This window comes from Gopherus evgoodei, chromosome 3, assembly GCF_007399415.2.
Source record: "Gopherus evgoodei ecotype Sinaloan lineage chromosome 3, rGopEvg1_v1.p, whole genome shotgun sequence".
NCBI lineage: Eukaryota > Metazoa > Chordata > Testudines > Testudinidae > Gopherus > Gopherus evgoodei.
The window spans coordinates 16,950,862-16,973,331 of NC_044324.1; the positions used below are offsets into that span (position 1 = coordinate 16,950,862).

Sequence of the window (22,470 nt, forward strand, 5' to 3'; positions counted from 1 at the left end):
CCAATGCTCAAACCACTGAGCTATCCCTCCCCCCTGAGATCTTTAGCTACTGTAAATCAGCATAGCTCCATTGATTTAGATGGAACTCTGTGATTTACATGAGCTGAGGATCTGGCCCTTCAGCTTCAGAGTACATTCTGTATTTTCTTTGGCTTAGTAAGCCAGAATATAATCAGATCCACAGCCCAAATGTATATATCTAAGTGCATGTGTGTGCATGCGTGTACACTTGCAAAATCCATATACCCAAAGCACAAAGCAGAGCTTTTTATAAGTAGGGATAATATATCAGAGACAGGGAGTGGTTGGGGCGAAAACAAACTCCTTTAAGAGATGCACCATATATTGCCCTGATACAAGATTTGCCCGGTGAATCAGAGTTATCTAAGTGTTCAGTTCTAGGAGACAGAGAGATTTCTGCAGAATCTCAGAGCAGCATGCCATCTACAGAGCAGTTTTATTTGGTGAAGATTTTGATAGTTTTTCTTACAGTTTGCCAAAGGTGAAGAAATAACCTTCTTCGAGAATGCCAGAGGCGTAATTCTCTTAGATGAGTTTATAGAAGATTTCTAAGGAAAATGAAACGTAACATGCAGTCTGTTGCAGCCAATAGCTATTAATTTTTTTTCTCCAGTAGATCCCACAACATCAAGTTTTGTGTTCATTTTCCTGTGAAAATGGGTGCACAAAATAGTATCCACTTATGGGCCATATCGTTTCTCCGAAGCAAGGAAGAATCTAGATGATTTTACAAGCATCAGCCTGTCAGACAGATGAGTTTTGGAGAGTATTCATCTCAGATATAGTGTAAAATTCCATCCAGTCAAAAAACACTAGTTTGTTTTGGACACCTCCTCATCAATTATTGGGAGTGGACCACATCCACCCTGATTGAATTGGCCTTTTCAACACCGGTTCTCCACTTGTAAGGTAACTCCCTTCTCTTCATGTGCCAGTATATTTATACTTGTGTCTGTAATTTTCAATCCATGCATCTGAAGAAGTGAGGTTTTTTACCCACGAGAGCTTATGCCCAAATAAATCTGTTAGTCTTTAAAGTGTCACCGGACTTCTCATTGTTTTTGTGGATACAGACTAACATGGCTACCCCTCTGATAGTTTGTCCCCTGCATGTTTCTGATATGTCAAAGAAGTTCTATTTGTATAGTCAGCCACTAAAATAAGGAAAAGGCACAAGTTGCACAGTGATTATCAATGGTTTGCTTGGTTTAGGCTCTTTTAAATCTATTTTATATGTATTTTAATATTTTAAAATTAGTTTTACATTTTATTGTAATATATTTTGGTTTTGGCACATTGACCTATGGCCAAGTTGTGATTAATAATCTTGACTTGACTTGAATATCAAAGCTGTAAGTGCTCTAAAGTAAATAATAGCTTATTTTATTTGACAAAGAATTATTTCTGGTCCCTTTTCAAGATTGGATGTTTTTCTAAAAGATCTGCTCTAGGAATTGTTTTGCTGAACAATATTGTCTCATTGTGTCCTTGTCTTAGACTGGACGCTCCCATCTCTTGTCTTAGACTGGACACTCTTCGGGGCAGGGACTGACTTTTTGTTCTGTGTTTGTACACTGCCTAGCACTGTGAGGTCATGGTTCATGACTGGAACTCCTAGGTGCTATGATACTACTAGTGGTAATGATTATATAGTTCTCTTGCAGGAATCAAAAAGTCTCTGACGTTGTGGAAGAAAGGGATTTCAACTTCGATCTCTCACTTTCCAGAGTGTGCCCTAAACACTAGGCTGTGAAATAGTCTGGAGCAGGTCTCTCTCACTGTCTCTTGTTGAAGCTATGCCACTGTGTATACCTATGAATTGGAGCAGAGAGACTGTACTGTGGGTCTCCTACCTCTCAAATCAGTGCCCTAATCTCTGAGCTGTAGAGTCATTCTCGTGGAGGCTCAATGAATATGTCATTATTTCTACGCAGTGGAAAAGTCCAATAGGAGAGATAGAGAGAGGCTGGCCTTACAATATCCCATAGCTCAGTGGTTAGACTACTTTCCTAGGAAGTGGGTTACCTGCATTCAAATCTCTTTTCCATTTCAAGCAGGAGGGGAATTGAATCTGGGTCTTCCATCTCCTGTATGAAAGCCCTAAACCTGTGCAAAATGGTGTTAGGACACTCCTCCATTTTTCTTGAAAAACAACTGACCTGGCTCACATACCTAGCTCAACAATAGGGTCCACAGATGTGAATCCCAAGTGGACATAGGCGTGTCCCTCTGATTTGCAGTTAGATGCTTAAGTCCCTTTAAGAGGTGGGCCTTAGGACACACACCCCTTCTTGGAATTTCTTACTGGCTAGCTTAGATGGCACCCTGCTCAGCGTGCTGCCTTCTATGAATCCCCTTTTAGAATCCTGATTCTCCCCATGCATTGCCTAGGGAGCTTGGTCACAGGACTTCCCCAGAATAATTCCTGTTTGAACCAGATCAGATCTTCTAGGAAAAAAACCCATCCGATCTTGGTTTTAAAATGGCCAGTGATTTGTTCCAATGGGTAATTACCTTCACTGTTAAAAATTTACTTCTTATTTGCAGACTGCTGGCTTGCATTGGTGTGCTTGTCATTATGGGTTCCCAAGCTTTTCTCTAATGTGAGGCATCAGAACTTGAGGCGAAGGTGATAGGTGTATTCTGATGATATGGCTTTACCCCGGGTATTTTATTATTATTCTGTTTTACCAACAAGTTCTACAGACTCAGGTCTGAAATTCCTCATTTTGAAATGAAGCTTCTCCCTGACATGTAACTGTGCCTTAAAGAACAAATGATATATTACAGCTTAGATGATAAAAATTGTCACTGAAGAAGCTAGAAGGGAGCCAGAGAAGAGCTACACTGAGAGAGGTAGATTGTTCTTTAGTACAGGGGATGAGTATGATAGTGTAGATCTCCTAAAGGAGTTGAGGTTTGTGGTTAGGAATTTTCTTCATATGTCCATGGGGGTGTGTTAAATGTGTGTGTGGGGAAAAACCTTCATATTTGTATATGTTATAAACTTTCCCGTATTGGATAATATAAGTCTTGGGCTGACATTGAAACTACAACTACTTGTTAAGAAGGGGTGTTTGCCTCTCCTTGTCTTTGAATGCTTCCTTGAGAAGTGGCTTTCTGACATGTACAAGCGTTAGACCATATTCTGACTTCATTCACGCCATTGTAAACCTAGAGTAACTCATTGACATCAGTGAAGTTACTGTGGATTCCCCTTGGTGTAACTAAAATGAAATTCTGACCCATTATAGAAGCATAGAAATGTAGGGGAGGAAGGGACCTTGAGAAGTCATGAAGTCCGGCCCCCTGTGCTGAGGCAGGACCAAGTAAACCTAGACCATCTCTGACAGGTATTTGTCCAGCCTGTTCTCAGAAACCTCCCATGATGGAGATTCCCTTGGAAGCTTATTCTAGAGCTTAAGTGCACTTATAGTTAGAAATATCTAATCTAAATTACTCTTGCTGTAGATTAAGACCATTATTTCTTGTCCTATCTTCAGTGGATATGGAGAACAATTAATCACCTTCAAATGTGTTAAGGTCTATTATAAAGAGGAAGATTTTCCACCTCAGTCTTCTTTTCGCAAGAGTAAGCATGCAGTAACTCCTCGCTTAACGTTGTAGTTATGTTCCTGAAAAATGCGACTTTAAGCAAAATGATGTTATGCAAATCCAATTTCCCCTTAAGAATTAATGTAAATAGGGGAGGTTAGGTTCCAAGGAATTTTTTTTAACCAGACAAAAGACTATATTATATATATGTATACACAGTATAAGTTTTAAACAAACAATTTAATACTGTACATAGCAATAATGATTGTGAAGCTTGAGGTGGTGGAATCACAGGGAGGGATATTTCCCTGGGAATGCCTTACTGCTAAATGATGAACTAGCACTCGGCTGAGTCCTCAAGGGTTAACCCATTGTTGTTAATTGTTGCCTCACACTCTACGAGGCAGCACGAATGGAGGGAGGGGAGACAGCATGGCAGACAGAAACACGCACCCTGTGTGTGTGAGAGAGAGAGATGAGCATTTCCCTTTTAAGTACGCTGTACCACTCTAAGTAGGTTGCCTTTTTAAGTAGACCAGGAAGCAGAGACAGCAGCTGCTACCAGCAAACTCCCTCCATCCTTAGCCCTGTCGTGTCCCCCCTGTTCTGTCGTGTCCCCCCTGTTCTGTGGAGATGGAGTAAGCAGAGGGCAGGAGCAAGGAGGAGGGGGACCCTGACCTTAGCCCCCCTCTTTCCCCTCCCCTGCACAGCAAGCAGGAGGCTCGGGGATCAGCTCCAAGGCAGAGGGCAGGAGCAGCACACAGCAGTGAGGGGAGGGACAGCTGAACTGCTGGCAATCGATAGCCTGCTGGGTGGCTGCCGCACAGGGAACTTAGGGGAGCGGGGAGCTGATAGGGGGGCTGCTGGTCCACCCTGGTTCCAAGCCCCCACCAGCTAGCTCCAATGGGCTGCTCTTTCTGCAAGCAGTGAACAAAGCAGGCAGCTGCCAAACAATGTTATAAGGGAGCATTGTGTGATTTTAAATGAAACGTTCTCCAATTAATCAGCAACGTAACAATGAAACAACGCTAATCGGGATGACTTTAAGTGAGGAGTTACTGTACCCAGCTTTTTTAACCTTTCCTCATGGGTCATGTTTTCTGAACCTTTTATCATTGTTGTTGCTCTCCTCTGGACTCTCTCCAGTTTGTCCACATCTTTCCTAAAATGCGGTGCCCAAAATTGGACACAGTATTCCCAGTGAGGCCTCACCGGTGCCGAGTAGAACAAGACTATTATCTCCTGTGTCTTAAATATGACACTTCTGTTAATACACCCTAGAATGGTATCAGCCTTTATTGCAACTCCATCACATTGTTGACTCCTGTTCAATTTGTGATTACCTTAACCAAAGCCTCATTTTAAATCTCACATGTATAAAGCATTGGTGTTGCTAGAATCAATGGCAAAGAGCGTTAAAAAAGCTAAAATAAGACCTGCTTTGGAATTACTAGTACAAAGTCTCTTCCAATAGCGTTAGTATTTCTATTACATTAATTGTTCATATTTTTGAATTCGTATCTGAAGTTTTACATATACACAGTATATTATTATGTTGACAGAAAGAGAGTGAGAGCTGTAATGTCATGATGGACAAAGCAATTAAGATTCTGCTCAGAAAAGAGAGCAAAGTTAACCACAGATGACATTGTGGGATACTTAAATAGCACATTTTCCATCATTTTTTGATTTAATATATCTTCTCTTAAACAAAGACAGGATTTTAAGATCAGTCATCCTACAGTAGTTGTTTAGTAAATTGAATTTTTTGCCTCGTTTGTTACTCAGTGGATTAATGGATTTCAACAAGTAATAGTTGCCAAAGGGCTTTAAAAATCAGTGATGCTCCCTTGACAACAAAGGCTGCACATATAAAATACATTAGAAATAACAATATCAGCAGCAGTGACACGTGAGAGATATGTGGATCTATACACAGAATCTGTATTATACCTTAGAATTATGTCTACATGGCATAGTTGGCATTCACTTTTCACCTCTGGAGACCTAGGTACAAATCTGTTTAAATTACAAGAGAAAATAACTTATCTAGAACTTAGTAGGTATATTGGTCACATTACAAAGCTGCTTGTACTACTGACAATTCCTGTTCAGGAGAGGCCCTTGTCTGGGCTAGCAGGTGACGGTACAGGGCAAGCTGAGTTCATAGATTTCAAGGTGAGGAGGGACCATTGTGGTCACCTACTCTGACCTGCACAATGCAAACCAAAACACCTCATGCAATAATTTCTGCATCAAGCCCATAACTTCTGTTTGAATTATGGTATTTTTTAGGTAGACACCCTATCTTGATTTAAAGACTTCAGGTAATGGAAAATGCACCATATCCGTAGGTAGGTTGTTCCAGAGGTTAATTAGCCTCACTTAAAATGTATGCCTTATTTCTCATCTGAATTTGTCTAGCTTCAGCTTTCAACCATTGGATCTTTTTATGCCTTTTTCTGCTAGATTAAAGAGCTGTTTGCTATCAGAAATCTCTTCCCCATGCAGGTACTTGTAGATTGTGATCAAGACATTTTTTAACCTTCTCTTTGATCAATTCAATTGATTAAGCTTCTTACGTCTCTCACAATAAAGCATGCCTTTTAGTCCTCGAATTATTCATATAGCTCTTTTCCGAAAACTTTCCAATTTTTTAACATCCTTTCTGAAATGTGAATGCCTGAACTGAATGTGGTATAACAAGTAATGGACTCACTAAAGTTGTATAAGTAGTTAATAACACCACCCTCGTTAATATTTCTCTATTTATACATTCAAGGAACTCATTTACCTTCTTAGCTACAGTACTTAACAGGAGGCTCATGTTCAGTGATCCCTTAAGTCAGTGTTTCTCAAACTAGGGCCACCGCTTTTCAGGGAAAGCCCCTGCTGGGCCGGGCCGGGTCGGTTTGTTTACATGCCGCATCCACTGGTTTGGCCGATTGCGGCTCCCACTGACCGCGGTTCACTGCTCCAGGCCAATGGGGGCTGCAGGAAGTGGTGCTGGCTGAAGGACATGCTGGCCGCCCTTCCCGCAGCCGCCATTGCCCAGAAGCGGCAGGTAAACAAAGCAGCCTGCCAGGGGCTTTCCCTGAACAAGCAATGGCCCTAGTTTGAGAATCACTGTTCTAGATCATTGATAAAGTTATTGAATAGCATTGGGTCAAGAACATATCTCTACTGATGCCTCTAGAAACAACTCCATTGGATGACAATTTCCCATTTATATTTATTGTTTGTGATCTATCATTTAGCCAGTTTTGAATCCATTTTTACATGGACTGCATTGATTTTTGTATAGTGCTGACTTCTTTATCTGAGTGTCACATTGGCAAAGTAGGCTGCATGAGGAAACTTGCCCAGCATGTGTCTGTTCTATGCCTGACTCTAACCATTGCCACTTTCACCAGCACTATATTTTTAAAACATCCTCATACACATAACTTTGCCAATTAACTGAGGAATATATGTACTACCTATCAGAATATAATATTAAGCAGTCCATGAAGACTATAATTACCGCATATCAGTTTCCCCCCACTATTTAAAAAACAAAAACTGAAAACATGACTTTTTCAAGCCTTTACATTTATACTCACTGTCATCATTCAGAGGCAGCCTTTAAAATGGTACTAGCTCTGTAAGTTCTTGAAATATTTTAGCCAGACTGTATCTGATGTTTCTAATTGTTCTGCTTTTTAAAGCCTTTGTTCTGCTTTAATAGGTAGCAGGTTTAAAACAAACACGAGAAAGTATTTATTCACACAACACACTGTCAACCTCTGGAACTCCTTGCCAGAGGGTGTTGTGAAGGCCAATACTATAATGGAGTTCAAAAGGGAGCTAGATAGATTCATGGAAGATAGGCCCATCAATGGTTATTGGGCAGGAATGGTGTCCCTAGCCTCTGTTTGCCAAAAGCTGGGATTGGGTGACAGGGCATGGATCACTTGATGATAACCTGTCTGTTCATTCCCTTTGGGTCACCTGCCATTGTCCATTGTCAGAGGACAGGATACTGGGCTTGATGGACTTTTGGTTTGACCTGGTATGGCCATTCTTATATTCTTATGCTTCTTAGCAGGGATAAGGAAGTTAAAATTGGATTATATTTTAATATATGATGAACAACCTTATTGTAGTTTATTAATTATTACTTATAAGTAGTAATTAGTATTAGGTCAAATCCTTAAGTCTTTATTCAGATTTTATTGAGTAGGGACTGAGAAATGAGGATGGGGGAAATAACAGAAAACATGAAAATGGCAGAAGTGCTAAATGACTTTTGTTTCAGTTTTCACCAAAAAGTTTAGATAGGTTACTTAACGAATGCCAGTGAACATGAGGTAGGATCAGAGGCTAAAATAGGGAAAGAACAAATTAAAAATTATTAGACAAGTTAGATGTTTTGAAGTCACCAGAGCCTGATGAAATACATCTTAGAATACTCAAGGAGCTGACTGAGAAGATATCTGAGCCATTAGTGATTATCTTCAAAAAAGTCATGGAAGACGGGAGAGATTCCAGAGGACTGGAAAAGGGTAAATATAGTGCCCATTTATAAAAAGGGGAGTAAGGACAACCCGGGGATTTACAGACCATTCAGCTTAACTTCAGTACCTGGAAAAATATTGGAGCAAATAATTAAGCAATACATTTGCAGACACCTCAAAGATAATAAGATGATAACAGTCAGCATGGATTTCTCAAGAACAAATTGTGTCAAACCAAACTAATAGCTTTCTTTGACAGGGTAACAAGCCTTGTGGATAGGGGAGAAGTGGCAGATGTGGTATATCATGACTTTAATAAGGCTTTTTATCCTGTCTTGTATGACCTTCTCATAAACAAACTAAGGCAATACAATTTAGATGGAGCTACAATACGGTGGGTGCAAAACTTGTTGGAAAACCATTCCCAGAGAGTAGTTAGAGGTTCACAGTTAAGCTAGAAGGACATAGCAAGTCGGGTCCTGCATGGATCAATTCTGGATCTGGTTCTGTTCAATATCTTCTTCAGTGATTTAGACAATGACATAGAGCAGGGGTTCTCAAACTTCATTGAATTCATTCCGACAAAAACATTACTGCAAGACCCGAGGAGGGAGGATCGAAGACTGAGCCCACCTGAGTCCCGCCACCCCTGGCAGGAGGCCCAAAGCCAAAGCCAAAGCTGCTGCCCCGGGTGAGGGAGCCAAAGCTTGAACCTCACTTCTCTGGGTTGGGGGACTGGAACCAAATCCCCAGGGCTTCAGCCCAAGGTGTGGGGCCTGTAACCTGAGTTCTGCCACCTACAGCTGAAACCTTCTAGTTTCAGCAACAGGCGGCAGGACTTGGGCTTGAGCTTTGGCCCTTGGCAGCGGGACTCGGGTTTTGGCCCCAGGCGGTGGGGCTTGGGCTTCAGCCCTGGGCCCCAGCAAGTCTAACGCCAGCCCTGGCGACCCCATTAAAACTGGATCACGACTCACTTTAGGGCAGGGGTCTCAAAGTCCCGGCCTGCGGGCCATCTGCGGCCCAAGAACCTCCCCACTGCGGCCCGGGGAGGAGAGACGCAGGCAGACACACTGCCAGCAATGTTTATTGCAGGCATTGCCCCCTGCAGCTCCCATTGGCTGGGGGAGAGGGACAGTGATATCATTAGTTGCTGGGCAGAGTCAGCCACGGAGGCAGCATCATTTTTTCCCACAATTAATATGAACAAGTCAAACTACTGAACACAACTGATCTGATGCACACCTGGCTGCAATCCTGAAGGTTTCAACTGCTCAGTCACTGAGGCCAAACATCAACAAACTGACAGAACTGAAGCATTGCCAGGTGTCTGGCAAACACTAAAAACTCTCTGACAGGTGAAGAATTGTATCAGGTTGTAGGACAGTTTTATTATTTCTAAGAAATTGGAAATAAAAATTACAATATAAATGTTTTCTTGTCTGAACACCATCTTCAGTGACATTATTGGCCTGCTGGGAGGATTTGAAGACTGGCACTGGCCCTAAGATAAACTGAATTTGAGACCCTGCTTTAGGATCCTGACCCACAGTTTGAGAATCACTGGAATAGAGAGTACACATATAAAGTTTGTGGACGATACCACGCTGAGAGAGGTTGCAAGTACTTTGGAAGATTAAAATTCAAAATGATCTGGAGAAATGGTCTGAAGTAAATGGGATGAAATTCAGTAAGGAGATATGCAAAGTACTCCTCTTAGGAAGGAACAATCAGTTGCACACATACAAAATGGGAAATGACTGCCTAGGAAGGAGTACTGCAGAAATGGATCTGGGAGTGATAGTGGATCACAACTATGAGTCAACAGTGTAATACCATTGCAAAATAAGCAAACATCATTCTGGGATTTATTAGCAGGAGTGTTGTAAGCAAGACACAAGAAGTAATTCTTCTGCTCTGCTCTGCGCTGTTTAGCTCTCAACTGGAATTCTGGGTGCCACATTTCAGGAAAGATGTGGACAAATTGGAGACAGTCCAGAGAAGAGCAACAACAATTATTAAAGGTCTAGGAAACATGACCTACGAGGGAAGATTGGGTTTGTTTAGTCTGGCGAAGAGAAGACTGGTGGGGGAACGTGATAGCAGTTTTCAAGTACATAAAAGGTTGATACAAGGAGGAGGAAGAAAAATTGTTCTCTTTAACCTCTGAGGATAGGACAAGAAGCAGTGGGCTTAAATTGCAGCAAGGGAGGTTTAGGTTGGACATTAGGAAAAACTTCCTAACTGACAAGGTGGTTAAGCACTGGAATAAATTGCCTAGGGAGTTTGTGGAATCTCTGTCATTGGAGATTTTTAAGAGCAGGTTAGACAAACACCTGTCAGGGATGGTCTAGAAGATAATACGTAGTCCTGCCTTGAGTGCAGGAGACTGGACCAGAAAACTTCTCGAGGTCCCTTCTAATCCTGTGATTCTATGAAAGGGTATCAGGATTCATCCCATTATTTTTAAGTTTAGGAGATAGAAGCTAACCTTGATCCTGAAACATGTATATGAGTCACTCTACTCACACAACTAGCCCCATGGAATGGACCACTCACGTGAAAGAGTAAAGGGACTATTCCACTGAATAAAGTTGCTCATATATGTAAGCATTTAAAAGATTAAGCCTCTGAAGGCCAAATTCTTGACGTTATTGACTATCTACCACTAGGATTTGGTCTTATATTAGCATTGTATCCTTTACTCTGCATATATTCTTTGTCAAATTAATGCATGTATGTTGCAAAGGTACTCTTACAGTGGAGATCTCTTGAATACCTTGGTGTTTGTGCCTTTCCCTACTTGCTCTAATACAAAATCTTAAATACTAGGCCTTTCCAGCATCAGTAACTGACCACCACAACTACGGGGCTCATGAAACACCACTGTGCTTTGTTATATCCCTTCAGCAGGCCACAGCTTGGAGCATAATTTACATCCTATTTACAGTTGGTAGCCAGCTTCCCCCACTCGCACTGGGAGAAAGGTACAGTAGCCAGTCCTGCTACTCTCCTTCTGAGCACTTCCTTCCTGTCTGTTTATATAGTCCCAGCTGGGGGGTTACTTCCACCCAATTAGCCCCTCAGGTGTATCTGTACTCAGTTAATTGACACCCTCTTCCAACTGCCTGTCTTTCAGTCAGGTCCCAATTAATGTATACTGATGGAGAGCTGAGTGACAAGATGCTGAGTGCTTGGTTTTATTCCCAAAAGGAATTCAATATGAAACAACACAAAATCCAGCCAAACCTTCTCGCCAGGCTTGGCTCCCTACAGGATTCTGCCTCCAGGGTTTGTTCAGCCTAGATCCTTTCTCTGTAAAGGGGCATTCCCATCTCCCCTACTTCCAGGTGAGATGATGAGCCAGCTGCAGCTATGACTCAGCATAATACATGTACCAGTTTTTTACAAGATGATCAACATTTTTTAACAGGAACATCACTCAGTTACAGAGTAGGGTTGTCAGCCTCTTCCAGTGCATTGCAAACTTTTTCCTCAGCAAAATGTAATCCTTCATTTGAGGAAAATTTTTAAGCCCTTGTCAAAACCAAAAAGATATGATTGTCTGCATGATGCAAAATAAGTATTTTAGGAGTATCTTGATTGCAGTAAAATGAACTAAGCACATAATATGTGTCCAGCTCATTGATGTTTTTAAGGCTTTACATCTGTATTTGACTGCTTATGTGATTTACCAAAACATAATATGCTTTTTTTAATGTACATCCCATTTAAATGCAGATATCAAAATAGAATCACTTCATGTCTATTTAAGCAAGAAAAGAATGGACTTGCTAAAAATACCAATTGTACACGCCTACAAAAGACTGTGGAGAAATAGAGAATCAGCTAGTCCAGATGCACGGACTCTGTTAAAATTAGGTCTATTGAATCATTACACTGCAATCCTATTAGATAAGAAGCATGATCCTAATGGTTCACTGTGCTTCTTCTCTCCCCAGGAATGAGGCAAGGTAATGACTTTGGCACGCAGTATCGCTCGGCCATCTACACGTTCTCTCAGGAACAGATGGAAGCTGCTCTGCGATCTAAAGAGGATTATCAAAAGGTAATATTGGATAGGATGTGGAATTAGCCTGTGCATGATCAGAGTTGAAGGGAAATTGGGAATGAGCATAGAAGGTGAGCTCATGTTCTGTGTGTTTGCTGAATATTATTCCTTTCAATATTCAGTGTATGTTGTGCTTGTTTTAAGTTTTAAGTTTGAATTGTTATAAAAGTTTTCGTGAATCATCTTGGTGGCTTTCTGCTGAATTGTTTAGCTACTTGTTCTGGCAGAAAATATCAATGTTTTAGTCTTAAAATGCAGACTATGTGGATGTGCCAAAACAAAACCCAGGGACCGAACGTCTATGCAAAACTCAACTTTGCAGTTGGTCCCTATTCCTATAATGGTTCAAAGCAAACCTCAAATCCAAGCACTCATGGAATTTGGGGAAGTTTGGATCCAGATTAGCACACTGCCTCTCAAGGCCATCTCTAATTGTGTGTTTCAGTCTTTAAAATGCATCTGTAATGTACTCAGCCGTCCATTCCATACCTACTTAGTCCAGGTGTGACTTGAGGGAGACTTGCAGTCTATCGTATGACTTAGGGAGACCCTCTGTGTTGACATTAGACAACACAACATTTGTTTAATGTGAGAGATAGGGAGAAAGAGAAAATGCAGACTCTTTGAACTTGAACAGCTCCTGTGAACATTGGCATATGAATTAATGACATTTGGGTTCTGGCTTTGTCTATCATAAGAGATCCTATAGGACTCAGATCAACAAAAGGCAGCAAGAGGCTACTTTGCAAAATAGTAAGCTGATTAAAGGGACACTCCTGAAGAACATAAGCTAACTCTCCAGCTTTATTTAAATGTGTATGTCCATGTTGTGAGATCCCTCTAGTTTTCATACTTTCACCATGGTTGTGAATAGGCAGTTATTGAAATGTTCATTGTCGGCCTATTCCATTTTTAATTTGCAAACTTTCATCATGTACAGTCATGATCTAACGTAATACTCTGGTTTTTTATTGTTGTTTTATCAAAGATTCTTAACAGTGTTACAGCTCTTGATATGAAGGATCTGACAATCTTTTTTTTTTCAAGATCCAGAATTTTTTTGAAAAATGTTGACTATGTATGTTTCCTTTTGAACAGTTGGCCTAAATGGTGTCCCTCTGTGGAAGCTAAGTTCACAATCCAACTGTTGCAATTGATGGTATGAAGTATCACTGTAGAATGATGTTAATGTTTTAGGTTTCTCTCTCCAGTTTTCCTCCATACAGTATTTCTCCACTGTGACAGCATTTAGAACGTCACTCCACATCTCTGTCTAGAGCATCCAGCTTCTTGTGATGTAGGAACACAGGGATTGCTACCAGATCAGCGTAGAGGTCTTGCCAGTACAATATCTGGTCTTTGATAGTGACCAGAACCAGAGGCTGCAGAGGAGGGTGTCAAAATTCCTATAATGGGCAATTATGGCGTAATCTGCTATTATGCAATTATGACATAATGCCATGTTGCAGATTAGCTAGCAAGTGGTGCTCAGAGAGTGGGACCTTTCACATCTCTCCTCCAGGAAGAAAGGTCATGTCACTTACACAGGGCCCTCACTAGAGGATGATTATGTTGAAGAACAAGAATATTGGAGAACTAGAACTTAGGTATTATGGTGATAGGTGCTTTAGAGGTGCTGATAGATGAGATAGAAAGACAAGAAGTCCTTCAAAAATATTTAATATTAATACAGTAGGGAGCTGAAGTGTTAAAGAATAAAAAACAAACCAGAAGTATATGCTAGTCCGAATGGGAGGCTGTAGCTATTGAGCTATATATATAGTGGGTCTGATTTTATAACTCTGCATGGATGCACAAAATTACGCATACAGTTAACTACTTTGCATATGCAATTGCCATAGTCTGATCTGAAAATCACTGCTTTGAACATGCAAATAACCAGTTTCCAAAGGGCTGCTAGCACCTTAGTAACTGTGCATGCAAATTGTGTGCTGTTGCCTACCTATTTTTGCAATAGTTGCACGCACATAAGTATAGACCTGAAGCCGCCCAAGGTTCTCTCTCTCTATACAAAGTGGCTGCTGAAGTTTATTTCTTCATATATACCTTACAGAACTTGGTGCTCCTTATTGTTATTTTGGACCCAGGCCTTTTCTAACTTGCTTTCTTTTCTCTTCTGCTCACAGCAGTTGAGCCATATCACAATATGAGTCTTACAGCTTTCTGTTTGCTCTCCCAAAGCTGTGAGTGTCACTACTAACTTGAACGCAAAAACACAATACAAAACAGTGTAACATAATGCTATGTGAACTGCCATCTCTACAGCCGAATTTCCTACTGGCACAATTTATAAAAATCTAGCTTGTTTGAATTCTATTACTTTAGATGGAAAGTGCATATAATTCGTGTGTTAATATAATTAGGCACAAATATGTAACTGATATCTGTCATAGCTTGTTTCTGCACTGGGAAGGTGTCATAAACAGATAGCTAAGGGTTAATGTTCTTTTACCTGTAAAGGGTTAACACAGGGAACCAAACACCTGACCAGAGGACCAATCAGAAAACAAGATTTTTCAAATGTCAAGGGAGGGAAGTTGTTGGGTGGGTGTTCTTTGTCTTGGTTTGGTGGCCCTCTCGGCTCTGAGAGTGATCTCTCTGTCTCCAGGCTTTCTAATCTTCTGTTTCCAAGTTGTAAGTACAAGGATGGTAAGACGATAGGTTTATATTGTTTTTTTGTATTTACATGTGTGTAGTTGCTGGAATGTGTTAAATTGTATTCTTTTTGGATAAGGCTGTTTATTCATTTTTTCTTTTAAGCAATTGACCCTGTATATTGTCACCTTGATACAGAGACCATTTTTATGTCTTTTTCTTTCTTTTTAAGACCTGTTGGAGTTTTTTCACTGGTTAAGACTAAGGAACGAAGGGAGGGGGAAAATCTCTTTGTGTTAGATTTACTAAGCCTGATTTTGCATACTCTCTGGGTGAGGGGAGGGAGAGATTTGATCTCTCGGTACTTGTGTTTCAAGGACTTGAAGCAGGGAATATCCTAGTGTACCCAGGGCGGGGAAATCTGGGAGGAAGTAAAGAGGGGGAAGGGAAGTGGGTTATTTCCCTTTGTGGTGAGACTCAGAGCATCTGAGTCTTGGGGTCCCCCAGGGAAGGGTTTGGGGAGACCAGAGTGAGCCAGACACTGGAATTTTCTGGCTGGTGGCAGCGATATCAGATCCAAGCTGGTAATTAAGTTTGAAGGTTTCATGCTAGCTTCTCATGTTCTGAACTCTAAGGTTCAGATCTGAGTAGGAAAGTTATGACAGAAGGTGACTCAAAAAAAGGTGACTAGTCAGTCAATTACTCTGCTACTCAACAAACATGTACTGTAGTTCCCAGAGCAACTGCCATATCATCTATAGTAGCACTGTAGTTATGGTTAACCTCTTGTGCTCAGAAAGCAGTGACCCATTCTGATATTTTGTAGGAACCTTTTTTTCCCTTTGATTTGCATTGCATTATTTTTAAGGTAAATATATACAGTAACTGCCTTATAAATTCACGTTCTACTAACAATAGATACGCAGCAGTGCTTGAGGCACTTTTGCATATGTCAGATGCATCTCCATAAACCTTATCAAGTCAAAGGGCATTTATGTGTAGCATACTGCTTGGTTTTCCAAGATATGCATTGATGCACCCCGTATCCTGCACTCTACTAAACTTATAGTACCAACAATGTATTTGTGAGTGGCACCGTTGATTTGCTAGCACTGTAATTAAATTAAAGCCAAGTTGTCTTGTTTGTTATCTCACTACATAACGGAACATGTACTCAGGCCAGTGAGCTGTTTTTGGGGGTGGGGAGGAGGAGGGGTTCAGCTGAGACCTTGAAAAGAATTAACAGTGGATGGTTTCAGGGAGCCATAGAATCATAGAAATGTAGGGCTGGACGGAACCTTGGGAGGTCATCTAGTCCAGCAGCCTGTGCTGACTGAGGATCAAGTATACATTATGTTATCTTGTATATTTTGTTACACTGAAGAAATTTTTTTTGTTTTATTGGGGATAGGAATCCTCCTCCTTCAGGACGTAAGGCAACCATTAACTCATGGGAGTTAGGAACAAACTTCCTTTAAGTATAGGATGTCCCACAACAACACACACTGAGGTTTCTTACACTTCTCTAAAGCAGCTGGTGGAGGCATTAGACACAGGCTCCTGTTCAAGAGGGACTGCTACAGCTGTGAATGACCATTCTTATACCTATGAAACAGTAAAGCTATGCATCACTTTGCTATCTTAATGCTGGAAAACACTGGCTTTAAAGTGGGAGAAGGCTATATTTTTCCTGTAGGCCTTCTGCATCCCTGTCAGTGTCCTGAAGAACCCAACATTTCAAATTGCACACACTTCCTAGAAGGTGGCACAGTATCATTATCCTTCCAGGCACAGAAGACCAAGTAGCTGCAGAAGTGTCCTCTTCTGTGCCCTTCCAAATCTCTGCTTAATAGTCTGCTCAACAGTGTCCACTAGTATGAAGATCTCCTCCCAGAACTTGAGCATGCTGAGTAAGCAACATGTCTACCTCTGACTAGTCCAGGGGGCAAGAGTGAGGTTGTGAGTTGAACCTGAACGTCCCTCATATACACATCTATTTTAAGCTGTGACACTTGTTGGTGATTCATGTAGCTGTTTAACAGCTGAGAAATGGCAATACAGCAACCAGGAATGAATATATATTGGGGCCAAGCATCTTTGACTGTTTATGAAATTGAGTGCATACAGTGGTAGACAGTGAATGGTAATATGTATTATAATATGGTTCCACTGTTAGTGAATTGTAACAAAGGTGTAAGTGTAATTATAAAAACAGAAAATGGGGACCAGAGCTTGATGAACGTGCTGTGAGTTAGCGCTTCAATCCATTTTGTCTGAAGCTGAGGTGTTTGGGGTTTTTTTTAATACAGTTGAACCTGAGGTTATTTAATTTTCAAGACAGTTGCGAGTTTGGGTCCGGTTGTCAAATGAATTATCTAGGCAATAATCCAGATGTAGAATTAGGATGGGGGGAGAGAGATTTTTTTCCTCAAAATTGCAATCTTACTAGGTTCAACCAAGCTGCATGCATGAAGTTTGCAGGCTTCCAGGAATCCGCTGAAGTTAATTGCAAAAGAACAGTGTAAGACATGCTGGGGTTACTTTAAGGAAGTGTATGTAATATGCTTCCTTAACTGATGTAGGTTTCAGTGACTTCTTTAGAGGGGAAAGATTGATAGTGGAGCCAGTGTGCAGACACATGGCATAAAACATATTCTTTGCTATAAAAGCAAATTCCTTACAGGACAAACTCCAGATGCAAAGCAGTTTAAGGGCCCCTCCTGGATTTGTTGATTGTAGTGGGGATTCTAAATTCATTAAAAAATGTCTGAGCTGTCTCTAATAATTAAGGCTAAGTTATAAACTTCGGAGTCTCAAACCTGAGTCTTTGACATACAGATGTTAGCCATTGTGGGAGGAAAATAAGCTCCTGACCTCTGTTCTATGTACAAAGACTTTTTAATTTGATTTGCTAGCTTCAGACATTCAGAGGTCCCATATAGAGAAATGCTGCCAAATGCTGCTGAATTATCGGGCGGGTGGCAGAGGTCTTGGAGAGACAGTTACTGTAACTTTTCCCCCAGTGTTAGCAGTCAGGAGAGACAACAGAAGGCTCTAAGATAAAAAGAATAAAAGCCTTAGAATTTTGAGGATTTTTTTTAAATATCCAGTCCTCAGCCAAGCCACATAGATTAGTAATAAGTTGTTTTTATCAATGAGACAAGAAATTCTAGATGAAGCACAGAAGCAGTCTTGATGTTTCCTGACAAACAGGTTGAACTGCAACAGCAATAATAAATCCATTTCCCCTCTGATCCTGCAAACCGCTCTGCATGCGTGGAATGAGAGGTTGGCACAGCGCCCCACTTAAGTCTAAGTTAGCCAATAAGTTGATTTGAGAAGATAAAACCAAACAATGGTATAACCAGGAGTAATGGAATTAAATTAAACAAATGAACATTTAGAATGAATATCAGGAAAAACCTTCCTAGTGGCCAGAGCTATTAGTCTGTAGAGCAGTCTCTCGAGGGAAGGGATGGAATCTTCATTGCTGGAGAGGCTTAGAACTACAGAAGACATGCAAAGCATTAGAAAAGATATACTGAAGAAAAACATCCTACCCTAGCTGGAGGATGGACTAAAACACCTTGTAAGTGTTGTGTCCCCCGCATCATAATACCCATGATTCCATGAAAGAAAGAAGACTGGGGTGAAATTTGATTTTAAGGTATTGTCAAACCAGCTATTCACCTAAATGATTGAAACTTTCACTGGTCAAATTATCACTTCACTTGGCATTTCATCAAATGCCTAATGTTTTTGAGTATTTTGACAGATGACTAGAGCTGAAGATGGCATTTAATGAAATGTCTAAAATTTCTCATTGAATTAAATAGTAAAACGAATATACTGGACCAAATTCATCACTGAGGTAATTCCATAAGAGCTAATAGAATTACACCAGAGATGAATTTTATGTTTTCTTATATACTGTCATATTCAGCATAGGAGGGCATCCACCAATCAGTTACAGCAGATGTCCTGTTCTTTGCTATCACTACCTGTCTATTGGAAAGTGACATTGGTTGTTGTCTTCTTGGTTCTTTTGGAAGAATTTACAACTGTTGGTAGTACGCTTCTTCTACTCAGAGCAGTTATATGTGATAATCACTGACAGCTACTGGGAGATTATTGATGAGTATCATTTCACACAGACAATCTTCTAAAGATTCAAATCATGTATTGTGACTGGGAGAAGGTTGTTCACATTGGTCTTGATTAGGAGAAGGTGGCTGTTTACAAGTTTCTTAGGATGTAGAAGATTGTTTTTAATAAGGCTTCTGAATTTCAGTAGTTGCAAAAGCATCTGATAACTCCTCTTCTGAATGTGTCTGTCTCAGAACTTCAGGTATCAGAGGTGAAAATGTTTGTCCCATCTTTGCATCAATACTGAAACGAACAGTGGTGGTTACTTGACCTTTGAAAATAGTTTTGTGAAAATGAGTGAACTTGATCTCCCAAATGCCACCTTTTTTCAGTTTGCCATTTATCCATGATATAAACATCCCTTTTATAGTTATGTTTGTGCATTCCACAGATACTTGAATCTGTGGATGACCAGGCTTACAATGAACAATCATTAATTCTTCTCATATTACCCTGGCCAGCAGAAAACTTGGCTTCCTTGTCACTTCCAGAATATATGGTCACCTTACAGTAGAAAGATAACTAGCAACTGATATAGCACTCCTCGCTGCACTTCTAGATGACTGTGGTAGCAGGATAAAATCTTTAATTGGATCAACGTGGCATATCATGATCCATTTGTAGGAGTTTCCTGGAATTGACTTCATAGCAATAAGATAAATATGTCCATGAGATGAGTAATCCTGGCTGAATAACACCATACTTGTGCTTTGTTGGTTACATTTATGTTGAAATGCTATACACAAGAATTTGACAACTTCTAGACTTCCTTGTGAGATGCATATATTTATTCACCAATTCTTTTGACATTTTGTCATGTCTGACATGGCCAGTAGCCATGTGAGCTTCATTAAGGACATCACATGTATCTTCACTACTCACTAAATGTATAATTCATCTGATTTACACTTCTTAATAAGCTTCCCTACATCCCAACACTGTAGGGTCTCACATGTGGGGAAAAAGACATTTTCTTATTACTATCAAGACGATTTTATTCTGAACCCAGGCTTAAACAGGAGGAGCAGTTGTACCTTAAAGGCACTGAGGACAATATGGAGATGTGCCATCCCAGGAAGAGCATTGTAAGGCATTACAATTCCTCTCAGAGCTCCCTGGAACACAGGTGGAGTGGCTACATTCCTTGATTGGATGCAGCATGCATTGCATATGGATTCTGTTCCACGGACTGCAGACTGCAAATGTCCCTTGCTCTCAGGCAGGCTGCACAAGAGGAGATTGCTGTTTGGCCCTTCCCCCAGGCATATGCACTGTACATCTACCTAAGGGCCAAGCTCTTTATTTAGCGCTTTGGCTTTTGTGAGTATCCAGTCACTTTTATATCCAGTTGTTGATCATGCATTTGGAATAGTGATTATGAAGAATATTAAACCATACCTTCTCTTTTGCAATCATCTGCTTAGGTTGAAGGTCACTGAGGTTGGCAAATATGCCTTTTAATTTTATTGCATTGCGAACATGTCCCCAGCCACTGCATCAAGCTAACATTTGAACAGAGCATTAAACCATTTTTAGAAACTAGACCTTGTATAAATGAATGTAAATATGAAATAAACTTACTTCAAGGATATGTGTTTCTGATGGAACTTTATTCCTCCCTTGCTCTTTACACATTTCAACTTATGAAAAGATTCCAACTCCATTATACAAATGTCATGCTTTTATACATTTTAGGCAGATGATTATTAAGTTAGTCTTCAAGTCAGAGTTCCATGATTGACCCAATGAGTGAAATTATGAGTATTAAGACATGCGTTAACATCGACCGAAGCTAGATGCCCCTCATATGTAATCTGTCAAACCATAAAAAGAACAGGAGTACTTGTGACACCTTAGAGACTAATATATTTATTTGAGCATAAGCTTTCGTGGGCTACAGCCCACTTCATCGGATGCATAGAATGGAACATATAATAAGAAGATATATATATACATACAAAGAACATGTCTTTTTGCGGATATAGACTAACATGGCTGCTACTCTGAAACCTGTCAAACCATGTGTTCTGTAGTGCTAGGCCAGTCATGTGGGCCATCCTAATTGGCATCTAGTTCATTATTTTAGATTTCCTTCCCTTGGTAAACATTTGTTATATCAGAGTTTACAATTTTCATAAGCATATTAAATTCCATAAACATATATGCAATAATTGAATTCATGATTATTGCCATAAGTGAGCACGGTGCTTTACAGATAGACACAGTTCCTACTCCCAACGAGCTTTGTTTAAGTTCAGCATTATATAACAGGTGGCGATGAGCGAAAATAGAGGAGATTGAGATAAAGGAAGGTAAAGGTTACAAAAACTCATGGTCTTATAACTCATTTTTATTACGTTCAATGTGGGTTAAATCTTAAGATCCGTGACTCCTTACCCAAAACCTGACTCAAGCAAACTCCCATGACTTGAGTAAAATACAAAGTAAGACAGGATCTGAGATTAAGCTGCTTTATTTTTCCATTTAAAAAAGTTAAATTTTGTTACTGTATAAGTACAGGGGCTTTTAAATCATAGCCTGCATTGTGAGGGGTGAGATGAGGACACATGGCAGAATTCTTCCCAAGAGTCATTCTCTGGTGAACATCCTGCCATTTCTACTCTTTTTTTTTTTTTTTTTTAGCTTTTTTGGCCTGGGAGAAGCCTCAAATGCAGAGATGCTAAAAAATGAAACCAAAGTTTTGGGTTTTTAAATTATTTAAACGTATGTGAATATGCTTGATGGTAAAACTTCAGAACAGCTCTTACTCTATCCAAACCAGTTTGCTTATTCCTAATGCTATATTATTATTCAAAAAGGTGTTTGTTGTCGAAACCTCAGTTTTTGTATGGGAGCGCAACCGGGCACAAAAAAATCAAGCAATTGCTCATGGAATGTGTTCCATTATTTACCCAGCCTTAAAATATAAAACCAAAATTTTCAGACCTGAGTGTCTAAACTGAGGCTCCTAGATCCATATTTAGATGCCCGAGTGTCCTGATTTTCACAAGTGCTGAGCAACTGCAAATGTCTTTTGAGTCAATTAGAGGGAACTATAGGTGCTGCCTGTGTCTAAATATGGATCTAGGAGCCCCACTTTAGGCACTCAGGTTTGAAAATTTTGGCCATCATATATAATGCTGCATGTCCCAAAGTCTTGCCAAATCCCAATAAGAGCTGAGCCCATAAATCTCCCACTGCCATCAACAGTAACTTCTTGTGATCTGCATGCACTTCTCCAGAGTTGGCTCCCAGAGCCAGATTCTGGTCTGTTGAATTGCTGCAGCTCCAGAACAATTCCATTACAATCAATGAGATTACTTCAGATTTACAGTAACAGATAAAAATGTGGCCCAGAACATTTTTTCATTTTAAATACTGGTTTCCAGATCAATTGTAAGAGGGCACTTTGTACCTCCTGCCATTGAAGTACCCCACACAGTCAAATATAGCTCTCTGCTTTTGGGAAAGCAAATCAGTATTTCCTGGAAAGAAGAAACAGAGCATGCTTTGCAAGGAGCATTATCACTTTCATTTTGATCCCAAGATATTTTAGTGCCAAGATCT

At 40.3% G+C, this 22,470-nt stretch overlaps 1 protein-coding gene across 2 annotated transcripts in view; it reads left to right on the forward strand.

Annotated features, from left to right (window-relative positions):
• Positions 1-22,470, forward strand: part of MSRA (methionine sulfoxide reductase A) — a 438,742-nt gene that overhangs the window by 293,426 nt on the left and 122,846 nt on the right. For both annotated transcript variants that reach the window (XM_030555194.1, XM_030555192.1), the window contains one exon: positions 12,032-12,138. In XM_030555194.1, coding sequence (XP_030411054.1) covers positions 12,032-12,138 — 107 coding nt within the window. The remainder of the gene's footprint in view (positions 1-12,031; positions 12,139-22,470) is intronic.